Source organism: Malaclemys terrapin, chromosome 10 (genome assembly GCF_027887155.1).
Source record: "Malaclemys terrapin pileata isolate rMalTer1 chromosome 10, rMalTer1.hap1, whole genome shotgun sequence".
Taxonomy (NCBI): Eukaryota; Metazoa; Chordata; order Testudines; family Emydidae; genus Malaclemys; species Malaclemys terrapin.
Genome location: NC_071514.1, coordinates 85,503,097 through 85,517,016, shown reverse-complemented (window position 1 = coordinate 85,517,016; position 13,920 = coordinate 85,503,097). Strand labels below are relative to the sequence as shown.

Here is a 13,920-nt window from a genome sequence, read left to right as displayed (position 1 = left end):
AATCGGTGCTGTGAAGGGCTTTTTCAAGCCCCAGTTTATTTGCTTAGCTGCTGTTGCTGGGCCTCGTTTCAGCGTACAGAGTTTGACAGGCCTTAGGCTGTGCCATCTGTTACTTAACGCAGAACAATTACACAATTTATTCATCCTAATTACAGAATTCTATTCTGAATAGATTCATATATTCAAATATGAATGCAAATCACATGCTAATCACAGTAAAATATACATACACGTGATTCAGTTCAACTCCAAAAGGTTTTTCTTTCTGTTCCCACCTCTCCACCCCCCACATTTGACTGAGGCCCCGATCCTGCAGTCTGATCCGCACAGACAGACATCTGAGCCCACATGGAGCCCCATTTCTCTCCCACATAAAGAGAAAACCCTGGCACATTCCACCTCCCCCTCCCTTGGAGAACAACATCCCCAAAGAACAAAAGGCAAGTGGTTATTTTTCAGATTACTCTGTCAATCTTCCATAATGCAAACAGCCATTTGCATTTGATTACAGCCATGAAATGGAGCAGGTTATAACAAGAGCTTCTCTCTTCCGACAGTTTGGAAAGGACCCAGCTACATACAAGAGGCTCATGGGGCAGAGTTCAGATAAACAATACATGACCAATCCTATCGGCCTAATAGATCAGAACCGTTCCAAAGTTACCACTCTGGTGTACGACACAGAGCCTGATTATGGCCTCTTACCATGATCCATTACTGCCCCATCAGGAAAATAAGGTGTTTTCAGTCTTTAAATCACAGGCCTCATCAAATGACCTACTAACAGCCTACTTTAAACCTACAAAAGCAATGACATTCAGTTAAGTTTAAAGATCACAGCGGATATGCTGTTCTTAACTTCACAGGGGTCCTGATTCAGCAAAGTACTTACACACGTGCCTGATTATAAATACCTGAGCAGTGTGCTTAAAATCAGGCACATAGCTTGTTGAATCGGGGACTGTTCCTTTTCCTTTCAGTGTTGCTGAACTACTCAGATCTGACACGGAGTGTCAGCTCTGAATTGCCTTGACTTCTAGTTCACTTAGTGTTCCTTTCACTTGGTTTTTGGTGATTTGCCAATGCCCTGGGAAATTCAGGGGTGAACTGCTCACACCAAAGTCCTCTAAGAGTAAAAAGTATTAAATAAAACAACCAAACAAAAAAACCTTGTAGGAAACATCAGAAAAAAACACCACTAAAGAGCACTCTCTCTTCACAGAAAACTGTACCAGTGATCAAGTATCAGAGGGGTAGCCGTGTTAGTCTGAATCTGTAAAAAGCAACAGAGGGTCCTGTGGCACCTTTAAGACTAACAGAAGTATTGGGAGCATAAGCTTTCGTGGGTAAGAACCTCACTTCTTAGGTACCAGGGTGACTTGTACCTTATAACAGAGTCCCAGCAAATGGGTCAAGCAAGTCACAGGATATTTCTAACTTGAGGCCATGATAGCATAAAACATTTTCAGCTTCTTCATGGAAGGCAGTAGAGCCTAGTGGAGAGTGAACTGCCCTGGAATTTGGGTTCTAATCTTGGCTCTGCTACGGAACAGCTGTGTGATGTCGGCCAAGTGCATGTGCATAGTTTCCCCATTTATGAAATGGGGATACATTTACTTCCTTCCTTGAGATCGACAGGTAAAGAGCACTATCAACGGGGTAAATAATAATAATATTCCTGAATCCATTAGCAATTTGCATCCTAATTTCCCATTCGCTGCTTTTCTATTGAAAAAACAAACTAAACCAAGGAAAATAAGTGTTTAAGTGATAATGCTCAGTTGACTACCAAAGGACGTGGTCATTTGTCCTGCTTTGAAGGAGTATTAATCACCCACAGCAACAGAGCTACTACTCTTAATACACAGAGGCTACATAATACACATTTGGGCTAGTAATTAACTATCTCCCTGGCTGAGATGAAACACAAAGTAGTTTAGAATACTGGGACATAATCTGACATACATCTGAAGGGGATTTATTTCCTTAAAATGTTTCAGTGGGTAAATACTAATGTTTCATTGCTGAGCATTCAGGCAGAATGTAAGAAAATTTCTTTGTTTTTTTTAAAGGGGAGAGGTATTTAGGAGCAAGCGCAACACTGGCTACCTTAAATAAATGGCTAACATGCCCCCAGGCGGTACTTCAAGCATAATTTGTCATACACAATGCCATCAGTTGTTCAAGTAATAAGCTGACACAAGCATTAAGATATTGAACAGTTTGGAGACATTGCTATGAAGTTATTTCAGAACACACCTGCAGCCCCTCATTGCGAGTAACAGGATGGGGATGTCTCAGGATTATTTTAATAAGGGAATATTAGTCACTGGTAATTCCGTTTGTCATAGTTCTCTCTATGAGATGCAACGAGGAACCTGATCTGCCAGGCAAGGCCAGTGATACACTGCCCACCCACTTGCAGTCCGACTAGAGACTTCCAGTACAAAGACAGGGAGATAACCCTCCGTCAAGGCTGGGATGGGAGAAGGGGCTGACTACAGCCAGAAGACCTACTGGTGAGTAGTTTTCCCTTGTCGGACGTTCCTCTTTTCCCATCCAATCCAGTGACACCATTTACAAACAATGGATGTTGCAAGCAGTGAGCGGATGGAGGTGCTTTACCTTACAGAAGTCCTGGAAGCCCTAATGGACAACAAAGGATCAGCAAACGAGGGCAGATCCAACAGGTCAGGCCAAATAAAGATGAGGACCAGGTGGTCACCTTACAGATTTCAGAAACAGACGCTGCTGCCCCCTGAGGCCAGTCTGCTCCAAATGTGAGCTCCAGCGAGAATCCCAGGAGAGGGGGAGAGATGGAGCCTTGTCCAATCAGGAAGAAACCACGATCTAAGAGGGCAAAGATCATTGACTCTTGATTTCTGCACTCAAGGGGTCAGGGGAGCAGAAATGACTCCACCGCCCAGGTAAGAAAACACAACATACAGACTCCCCACCTGGCAAAGACTGGCAATGAGGACTCAGCACTTCTGCGAGTACTTGGACACCAGCCAAATCAAGAGGCAGACCCAACTGAACAAAAGAGCAGAACAAAGGGAGCTGTCACCCAGACAGGTGGCTGCCAAGTAGCACCAGTGAGCTGGCTAGACGGAGACAATGTAATAAGGTTCCCAGGACCATGGGTGTAGAATCACAGATTGGGAGCTTATGAATGCCCCCGCTCCCCCCAGAGGCTGCTCAGAGCAGCCCCATAACAAGGAGGGAGGTATTGCTTTGAGAGCACACTTATCCTGGGGCCTTGTAGAATAGGAAGAACCCGGGGAAGGCAGGAATTCCCCAGACCTAATGAAGGGGAGAATTTCTGCACATTTAACACCTTGCGAACTGGACCCTGTGAAGGCCAAAAGCCTCTTGGCTTCCATACGCCTGCACCCTGAGCCAAAGCTGTGAAAGGGACAAAGTCCTTGTCAGCCTCCCTTAGTGAGGCAAGGCCTTATGGACTGACGTGGCTGTTGAGCCGTCCTGCAGGTTCCTGTACCGGGTTCCTGGATGCACAGGAGGGAGCCATTAGGAAGGGGAACCTGCATCCCTGGTCAGAGCGTATTCACTAGAAAGGTCTCAGGCAGTCTTGAACTGTCAACCTACATGCTGCAGCGCTGCTGCTGTAACAGACTACTGGCTCTTAGCTGTGAATGACTGGGTAAGGCACACGTCCCCAGGGCTGGGATGATGGGGAGCGGGCTCTCCATGGAAGATTTGGACATGGGAACAGGGATCTCTCTTGCACACACAGACGCAGAATTGCTAGGGAATCAGGACAGAGACAGGTCCCTATGAGGAATGGTCCTGGGAGAGGAGCATGGCCTGGAGACAGAGTAGCCTTGCCCCCAGATCCCAGCAGGAGAGCGTACATGAGGAGGGGAAGATGGAGAAAGAGAGGCCCCCGAGTCAGAGGAACCCTGCTGCCCCATCCCAGTGAGAGGGAGTCTGGGTGTGGGGAGAAGAGCTCCTGGGGTGCAGGAGAAGGGGTGCAGAGAGATCCAGACCACATTCATAGGCAGGTGAGTGCCCATATCCCCAGCAACAAAGGTGGCTCCACTAGACACCACATTCCACTGGGATGGAGGGGGAATGATGATGGGGAACAAACTGGACTGCCAGGGAAGGGGCAGAGACTGCACCCCAGGTACTGATCCCCAAGCCAGAAAACCAGGGAGGCCAGCAGAACATAGCTTACTAAGGGGGCTATGGTGTTTGTTGGGTCTCTGTCCAGAGTTCTCAAGCTGGCTGGCCAACAGGCAGAGACCCAGTCGTGCTGCAAGGAAATGGAGCTGGCAACAGCCCTCTGTGTCTAGAGGAAGGGGATTGATTCAGGGCCAACAACCTGTGCTGAGCCCTTGAGAAGGTGGTTTGAGGGAGCGGGAGAGAATCTTCCCGCTGGTTCCCTCCTGTCTGGCCGGAACCCCTTAAAGTTGTGAGCAGGGTCTTTGCAGTAAAGAATTTCTCCTTGCTGCCTTCCCTCACCCTCCTTCCACCACCCAGCAGCTGGAAGAGGGCACTGAAAAGCTGGAATGGGAGCAGAGAACGGAGGCAACTCCTTGCTTGTATGTCATAAAATGCTGGGAAGGAAGTGGGGGGACTGATGCTCAGACATTCACTTTGACTGACAGGCCTTTGGCTTCCTTGCTGCAGGTAGGCACACATAGTAGTAATGCCTAACTGCTGCTGCTGGGTCAGTGGGAGAAGCAGCACAGACCACAGGAACATTTAAATGAATGAATGTTCAGTACAGTCCCGGGTGACACAGCCCAGCTGCCAGAGCCTGGCAGACACAGTGATGGGCCCCTGTGGGAGCTGAGCAAAACGGAGAATTGCTTTCCTGCAGGGAATTCTGACATTCCAACATTGGCATTCGTCCCGCTACGAGACAGGAAGGAGAAATTTTCCCTGTAATGGAAATTCTGAAAAAAAAAATTGACTTTGAAGTGTTGAAATATTTTTGATCCAAACAAAACATTTAGACTTTCCCGAAATGAAAATGTTTTATTTCAGGTTTTTGAAATGACTCAAAAATGCTTTGTTTTGAGTCATTTCAACATTAAACTGTATTTTCTTATGGTAACCCATTGCCTTATGGGAGCTGTAGTTTGGGAGCACAATGCCTTCATTTTCGCCTTTGGCCCCGACTTCCGGCCTGAGGACATTTCCCACAATGTATCCAGAGTCATGTGACTACCATGATGCACCAAACAGCTTGGGCAGAATGAAATCTGCACATTGCCTTATGGTAGATGTAATCCTACTGGGAGCCCTGCCTTTTGGAGAGAAGAGGGCAGAACTACAGCTCCCATAAGGCAATGTGTCAAAATAGGAAAGTGTAGTTTACGTTTTATTGAAGTCATTTGAAACAAATCATTTTGGGTCTGTTAAAAAAAATGAAATATTCCAAATCAGGTCAAACCAATCCTAAATGAAATATTTTATTTTAATTTTCCAAATAGAAAAAAAAATCAATTTTTCCACCAAAAGTTTCAACTTTGTAGAAACTGCACGTTCTGTTGCAAAATCATTCCAATGGAAAATTCCCGGTTAGCTCTAGTGCCCATTTTGGTTTGCATGCATTCTCCAGCTGGTCCTAAAGGGATCGCCCTTATCTCTGGTTTGAAAAAACTCAAGCCATCTCCAGACTCAGTCACACAGGCATCGCTGAAGGAAATGCTGTCAACTGACAATTATTGTCGGAGGGCTTATGACAAAAGCTATTCAATGCATCTATTGAGTGACAAAAGCCACTGAAGCTATTGTGTTTTCTCTCTGCCTGTATCCATTCAAACCTCGGTCACAGAAGCAAAAGGTGTTTTATGAAATACACATTTCCACAAGATATTTTTATCCTTGAAAACCCATCGCCTAGGAGCCTCTGCTGCTGCACATCTCATTCCCTCACCTCAGGCGCAATGTAGTCGGGAGTGCCGCAAAAGGTCTTGGTAGTTGCTCCATCCCAGATGTTCTCCTTACACATGCCGAAGTCCGCGATCTTTATGTGCCCTTCGTTATCTAGCATCACGTTGTCAAGCTTTAGGTCTCTACAGCAGGACAGTAAAATAACTGTTACACAAAAGGGTCAAATTGAAAGGATATAGTAAAGAAAGCCAACAGACCTCCTGCATCCAAGCTCATTCAGGCAAAGGGCTCTCCCTCACACATACACCCTTTGTAGGAATACGTCCTGGGGATAATGATTCAGAATGAAATCTAGGCATACCGGCGCCCAACTTTTAAAATGTTTATTCCACAAATGCCAGGCTGGACAACACACTGGAAAAAATACTGTACAGAACAATCTTGCACTAGCAGGGAGATTGACTTAATAGATCATTTTTCATCTTTAATTTCTATGCACCTCAGAGTGTATTTGGAGTTCACATGTAACCTAAAGGTAGATGGTACCAAGTCAGAAAAGATTCTAGCATTATCTCAACTTCTCTTCCTAATGTAACATAACAGGCCTCTGTGCCTGACCCGCAGACGATACGAGTCTGCTACACCTCTCAGCTCAAGCTGTAGAGACTCATGCCTTCAGCTCTGGAGATGCCTGGCTCAGTTCTCCAGTGTCGGCTACGATGCGGCCAGGGGGTTACACTAAAAAAAAAAAGAATTGGAGGGTAGTCTTTCAGTGAACGTTCAGTATTTCAAATAGAAGTAGCTCCCCATGTAATTACCAAGCAGCTAGGTGGTGTGTGTTATTATTTTCTTGTTTATGTCCTGTACAATAAGCCAAAGGTCTCTGTTTGGGGTAAGGGCGTATGTGCTGTATCTCTGTCCACAGGGTACAGCAAGGCCATCAGGCCGGTAACCTAGTGGTATGTCATGGTGCAAACTATGAACTCTGAGTCAATTGCCATCTGCTAGCAAGATTTATGAAGTTGTGCCCAAGGCTGCAAATCTCTTTAACAGGATAACGGAAATCATACACCATAGAGCTGAAGTTGAGGGCACATCATGAAGTTAATGTCAACCAGCTTGAGAGACCGGGCCAGATTCTCATCTCATGTAAACAGGTATAGCTCCATTGACTTTATAGAACTATGGAGAGTTAGGCTAGCTAAAGATCTAGCCCAGAGCCTCCAACCAGGAGAAGAACTACTGTAGTTCAAAAAGAAGGCAGACAATCACCTGAGTTTCTGTAAAGGTGTTTTTGTTTAAGGTCATGGTTTGGTTGCCCCTTTTCACAATACCTCTGTCATATGCTCTGGATCCGCTATTCTAACGCAAGTTACCCATATTCACTTCTAACACAAGCTACAGGAGGGTCTACTGGAAAAGGAAGGCTGGAAAATAACCAGTAGTTAGGGTGGAAATAAACCCTTTGCTCCTCCTTGATTTCCCTCCAGCTAATATTTTAGTAGCAGCATCTAAACTCCTCTCCCTCTTTGGCTTCTCACCCAGCAGCCAACTGGCCTCCAGCATAAACATAATCATGCATACATTTCATCTACTAACTTGAGTCACAGTGGCAGAGCCTCTGGTACATGTACAAAGGTTCATCCTGCCTCCGACTGAGTGAATGCACCAGAATTATGGGGAAGAGATAATACAAGAGCTCTGGACTACAAATTCCCCAGTGAACTGAAACCATGTATCATGACTCAACTCGGAAGGAACAAAGATGTCATGAGCTGGTTTCCCTGGTGTAATCACAAAAACGTTTGGGGAGCAGAGTGACGGGGAGACCAGGAGTAAGACTGGGTTAATCCTGAAGGGACACCGAGGGAGGAGTGTAAAGGTTTGGGATGGACAATTCAACATTCAGTATTGCAACACACTTCATAGAGAAATTAAATTTAGCTATTTGGAGCCAAGATCATTCCATATGCAGAATTATACTTTAAGCACTTCCTCAGTTCGACAAATTGGTCAGTTAAGTGAAAGTGCAATAGCGGGAATAGCACAATTTACAGTTGCTCCCTTTTTGTTGGACTTCACTAACTATGACAACGGTGCTTAGAATTTGGATTGGGCAAGGACAGATAAACAAAAGTCTGCATTCAATTTTATAGGGAGAAGAAGCACAAAGTACTAGTGAACTTACAATGTCTCTCTGCAACAGCCAATGGCCAAAAAAAAAAAAAAAAGTCCCTCATGTCTGGTTGTCCCGACTGCTTTCATCTTTGGAGCAGCGTTCAGTAACTCATGACTACACTAGTGCAGTCAGCGTTCTCCTTCACGGGCAGTTAATGACATCTGACATTCATTAAGGATGTTCTGCTTTACCTTGGGCCTTGTGGAGACTCCAGCATGCGAAAGAGCGATGGCTAGTTTCAGTGCCTGGCCAGAAGCCTCGGAGTGCTGTCCGGGCCTGCCAGTAATCTAGCTAACCTAGAATGTTGTAACTCACACTGGAACGGTAAGTGCCAGGTTTATACCGCAAGTCTCAGGACAAACCACTCAAAGTCTCAAAGATGAGAAAACAACGCTCCCTAGTAAAACACACATCTCACAATTCATCCACCCCACCAGCTGTGATTTATGTCGTCCAAACAGAAATGTAAAACAGGGAGGCAGGAAAAAAAATCAAAACCACTTTTATGAGCTCTCTTCCCTACAAAACTGGGGTAAAACAAAATCATGCTCTCATAAAGCACTAACATTAACAGGCCTCCAGTTCTATTCACTGCACGTATACCCCCTGGACAGCTGCCAAACTGTGCTCCATGACACTGCAATGGGCTGCAGCCCCAGTGGACTATTGTGCTGATTAGTAGGTCACTCAGCTGACACAGAAGAGACTCCTTGAACCCTAAGCACAAAGTCCAATCATTGTAATAAACAGGCTCATATTTTTGCACCAGTTCTTTAGAAGGGGAGAGAGGGAGAATATGTTCACCTACCGATAAACGATGCCTTTGCTTTGTAGGAAGAATAGGCCAATAGCAATTTCTGCTGCATAGAATCTGAAATTAAAGATTTAACAGGAATACTGATAATTAAAGCAGATAAATTAAAATGAAAAGCTTTCAAATCTAATTACACAAAATGAAACACACTGGGCCTACATCCCAAAAAGATAAAGGCAAGCGCACTGGAAAAACACTGGACAAGTATCATGCAAGAGTGACATAGCTTCCCCTCTGCCACAGATCGGGTAATAACACGACCAGGTTGCTGTGGGCTAGTGTGGGGCTGTCACTTCTGATTACATAGATCTCCATTTTTAAAATAATGGAGCCAAGATCTATGACTGTTCGTTACTATGGGGTGATTGAACATGACACACAAAATTACATGTCACCATGGGGAGGCCAAGAAGATAAAGAAACCAGTGGTAACGTCTGTTAAAGAATATTCTGTGCTCAGAGGACTGTGCCTGAACTATACAGCGTCCCTTGGAAAGCTTTAAACCCAGCCTAGATCTGGAGAGGCTGTTTAAAAAAAAAAGGGGGATTTGGTGGGTTTGTGAAACATTTTATTATCCTCAGCCCAGATTACAGTCAGCAGGTGCCAAAGCCACTGATCCGCACCTGGCTGGCAGCTGCAGTAAAGCAGCCAAAGACTGATTGTTCTTCTTGTCTGTCTAGGGATGGCCCCCGCAGGGCAGGATTGAGGCATGTCTCCATGGCGGCGCGAGGGGAAGCTCCCATTCCTGCAGCCTGCGCTCTACTAAATCTATAACTTCTAGGGAGCCTCCAGGGCTCCCGATCTGGCACCTTTTACCAGCATGAAATCACGTTAAACCCACTTTCCATTGCGGATCCCAAAGCACAAGGCTGCGGCTCTCTCTCAAGACGGTCCATGGAAAGGCTTGTTCCACTCGACTGCTTAAACACCTCACAGCAGAGTTGCTTAGTCAATGGATTAAAACTGGGGGAATCCAAATGTGGCCCCCAGGCTAGGGGGAGGACCGCGCAGACAGCATCTTCACCTCCATACAAAGGAGTCCCTTGTGTTGCCCTCAGAGGACCTTGGCTGGCTAGCCAGAGAGAAGCACTCTCTGGATGGAGATGTGGCTCAAGGAAAGGACAGGTTGCCGAAATGTGGGGACATGGAGAACTCTCCTTAGAAGAAGAACAGGAGTACTTGTGGCACCTTAGAGACTAACAAATTTATTAGAGCATAAGCTTTCGTGGACTACAGCCCACTTCTTCGGATGCTGTAGTCCACGAAAGCTTATGCTCTAATAAATTTGTTAGTCTCTAAGGTGCCACAAGTACTCCTGTTCTTCTTTTTGCGGATACAGACTAACACGGCTGTTACTCTGAAACTTCTCCTTAGAAGGCCTTTGAAATCTCCTTGTATGTGATGATCTAGGGCCAAGGTTTTAAACACAATGGAGAACTCAAGTTAGGCTCCGGAGTCCATATTTAAGCACGTAGGTAAGATGGTCGGCTTTCCAAAAGTGCGCAGCGTCTCCCACTGGAGTCAACAGGAACTGCTGCCTGCTAGCACATTTGAGACTCAGGCCACTGATTGACGTGTCTACGTGTGGGCTTAGGGGTGTAACTACAGGAACCCCTTCTTGAGACTCTTGACCCAGACGCACATCAGACACCACCCACTGAGCACAGCCTGTTCCCGACGGGAAGGCACGCTGTTTGCTCCGAGGGTGTCATCCACTCTGCTCCTCCTTACGGGATCATGACTAGAAACCACAGACTTGAAAACCCCCATTGGTGGGATCAGGACCCCTGGGCTGAGCTCATCTAGCAGATGCAGTAGGCTGTTTAGCAGAGTGCTAATTGCAGAAGGAATTCCTGCTCACCCACAAACTTCCTGGGGACCAGCCCCGCTGGCAAAGGAAAGGCAGAGACAAGAGCACAAGGCAACGCTATGCCAGTGGCACGTTATGCTGTAGCTTAAAATCAAACCCAAGGGGAGCCTCTTTGTAGACATGAGATTCATCAGTGTAGATTTCCCCGCTGAGGGGTTCCAGTCTGGGCAATATATGGGCTGGCCTGGGACACACATTGTGAAATCTACTTGCTCTGTAAGAAGTTCTGCAGCTCTCGGACACACTCAGGCCAACAGCCGGCTCAGCAGCCCTCTGACTGCCAGCAAGCAAACCTTGGGGAGATGGTCACCTATCCCGTTTGCAGCCTCTCAAAACACTTAATTACAGAGAAACTTGTAAGCGCTCCCTGGTGCTTTTTCAGGCCCAAGAGGCAATAAAACCTGCACTCTGCAATTACTTCTGACCATCGGGCACATTTCATCTTCGCATTCCTGCTGTCCCTCTGCTCACCCTCCCGTTCTGCATGTCTCCTCCCTCAAAAACCTGAACATCGAACCACGGATCCTAAACCCGCAGATACACTCCACAGACCCATGAAATACTCCCCCCCCCCAAAGGATGAATGTTAACACTGGCTATTGAACTTACACAGCATGCGGCTCTTTAAACCTGCCAACCTGTTGGATCTGATACATTAAGTCCCCGCCATTCACGTATTCCATCACAAAATATAAGCGATCCTAAAAGAAAAGAACATGAAAATTAAGAACAGCGGCAGAATCACAAGAGCAGGGAATTTAGTGAGGTTGAAGATTAGGGGTAGATAGTCACAGCCACCTAACTCCCCGTAGAAGTGCCACTTGTGCCTTCGACAATCTATATATAGCATATCGTTGTCATTCCTGGTGCCCATCCTCCAACACGATGCAGGCAAAGCTTGGGTCTGCGTGATGCATATAAGGTAACCAGACAGATTCCTAAGTGTGTGGAGCCCATTCTCTGATCTTTGGGGACAGTGGCAAGCTTTGGCCTGTAAGGCAGGTAGGGGTGGAGTAGGACTGGCCGAAGAACAAGAATTGCGTTTTGCCAGGGGAAAAAAAAAAATTGAGGTTTTGCAATTTGGTTTTGCCTGCACTGGAAGAAGAATGAGCCCTTTTGAAACAAGCAAGACGTGTGCAAGTGAGCGACCAGAATAGCCAATGGCCGAGTGGTTAGGGCACTTGGACCTCTGCCCTCCCACATCCCAGCTCATTCTCTTAACCAATGAACTACTGACTAGTCTGGGGTCCCCCGCCCCCTCTCCCCTTCCAAATCTTCATTTTAAATAAAAAAATTCCCAGCCAGGTTAGGGAGCAGCCACATCCGTGGGGCTATTGCCCCACTCAGCCACTCTGCATACCCAACTCGCATTAACAAAGGGAGAGCTGTAGTCCGTCAGCACAATGCACTGCAGTTTGTGGATAAATGACACACACTTGCTCTATTTGGAACTCTGTTCGCAATTTACACTCAGGGTTTTTGACATCAGGGTTTTCTTTTTTCATCTCTTATCTCAAGACACATTTGTCGGCCGCATTCAGGATCCTGGATCGCTTGGTATTTTTGCAGTACTGATATGCCAGCAGCTTTTACACAAGAACGTTCAGCTAACGGAGAATCCAAAGCTAGAGCTGCAGAAAAGGCATCTGCAATGTTCGCATCAGCCCGGACGCCTCCCTTGAATCTTCTTGCATTTGCCAAATGGTGGCCAAACACTTAGTGCACTTACACAGCCAGAAAGCCTGCCATTGCAGGACCTGACACAGGGTGTGTTCGCGCTTGTGCGTGTCCATCCATCAAACACATTGCCGCAGCAGAGATTTCAATTAGCAGCCTCCTGGCCAACAAACAGCAGGTCTATCAGGTGAGCCAAAAGGAAGCTGCACTGACCTCATCCTCCCTGAATGTCACTCTCTGCAGAGCCGACATTTAGCCTACACTCTCTCCAGTTACATTCTGTATTCAAGGGACCTTTATAAAGGGTTAATAAATTAGTAGATGTTTTAATAACTGGTAAATCGATTGTTAGAGAGTCAGACAGGTCAAAAGGTTGCTTATCATTTCAAACCCCCTACTGCTGGGTGTGCTTATAGCTAGCTCTAACGCATGCTGCTTGTGTCTGTAACATGCTTATAACACATACTAACCCTTCATAAAATGTATCCCCCAATACACTGTGTCACCACCCCTCTTTCCCACTTGGCTGGGCGCACACATCCATCTGAAAAATCTGGCAAACAGAATCCCTACCTATCCTGGCTAATAGCTAATAGATGGACCTATTCTCCCTGAATTTATCTAGTTCTTTTTTGAACCCCGTTATTGTCTTGGCCTTTACAACATCCTCTGGCACAGAGTTCCACAGGTCGACAGGTTCCACACATAAAGCAGGGCTCATCCCTCAAGTAGCACACACCAGGATGACCCGACATCCTGATATTATTGGGACGGTCTTAATATTAGGGGTTGTGTCTTACCTAGGCAACTATATCTCCCACCCCCAACAAAAAGTGTCCCAGTTTTTCACACTTGCTATCTGGTCACCCTAGCGCGCACTCAGACACACAGAGCAGGGCTCTTCCCCTCCAGTGGGTGGGGCAGGGACACACTCACCCACACACACAAATTGCAGGGAAGGGAGTGGGGCACGCAGGTGTATTTCATGGAGGAGTGCACTGGGCTGCATCCAAGACTTGGGGTATTTTTTATCGTGGCTGAGGAACAGGGCTTGTGACATCATCCAGTTACAGGCACAAGGGGGTGGAGGGGAAAGGTCCCCTGACCAGGTGGATACACCTCACACCTGCCACAAAGAGCCGGAGCCTGTGCTTCAGCAAGAGAGGCAGTAACAGGTCAGTCGTGTGTGTGTGTGTGTGTGTGTGTGTGTGTGTGTGTGTGTGTGTGTGTGTGTGTGTGCGCGCGCCGCACGCACGCTGGCCCTTCACCACCACCACCCTCATCACAAACACACACCCAACTGAAGATGAACAAAGGGAAGTTCAACACAATCCCAGGCAGGAATGTGCACTCCTCCATAGCAGGGCAGCAGACATCTCCAAGGATAAAACAAGCGTTGGGGAAATAATAGGCTGCAGAGATGATTTTGGGGTATAAAGGAGCAGCCAGATACAGTGGTCATTCAGCAACCAAAACTTGAGAGGGGGCTTTTGATTCCTGGCCTACAATAATGT

General features: G+C 46.6%; 1 protein-coding gene across 2 annotated transcripts in view; it reads right to left on the bottom strand.

Moving 5' to 3' along the window:
- Positions 1–13,920, bottom strand: part of PRKCB (protein kinase C beta) — a 241,597-nt gene that overhangs the window by 39,025 nt on the left and 188,652 nt on the right. For both annotated transcript variants that reach the window (XM_054042412.1, XM_054042411.1), the window contains exons 11-13: positions 11,339–11,430; positions 8,853–8,915; positions 5,909–6,047 (exon numbers count right to left, since the gene is read on the bottom strand). In XM_054042412.1, the coding sequence (XP_053898387.1) occupies positions 5,909–6,047; positions 8,853–8,915; positions 11,339–11,430 (294 nt within the window). The remainder of the gene's footprint in view (positions 1–5,908; positions 6,048–8,852; positions 8,916–11,338; positions 11,431–13,920) is intronic.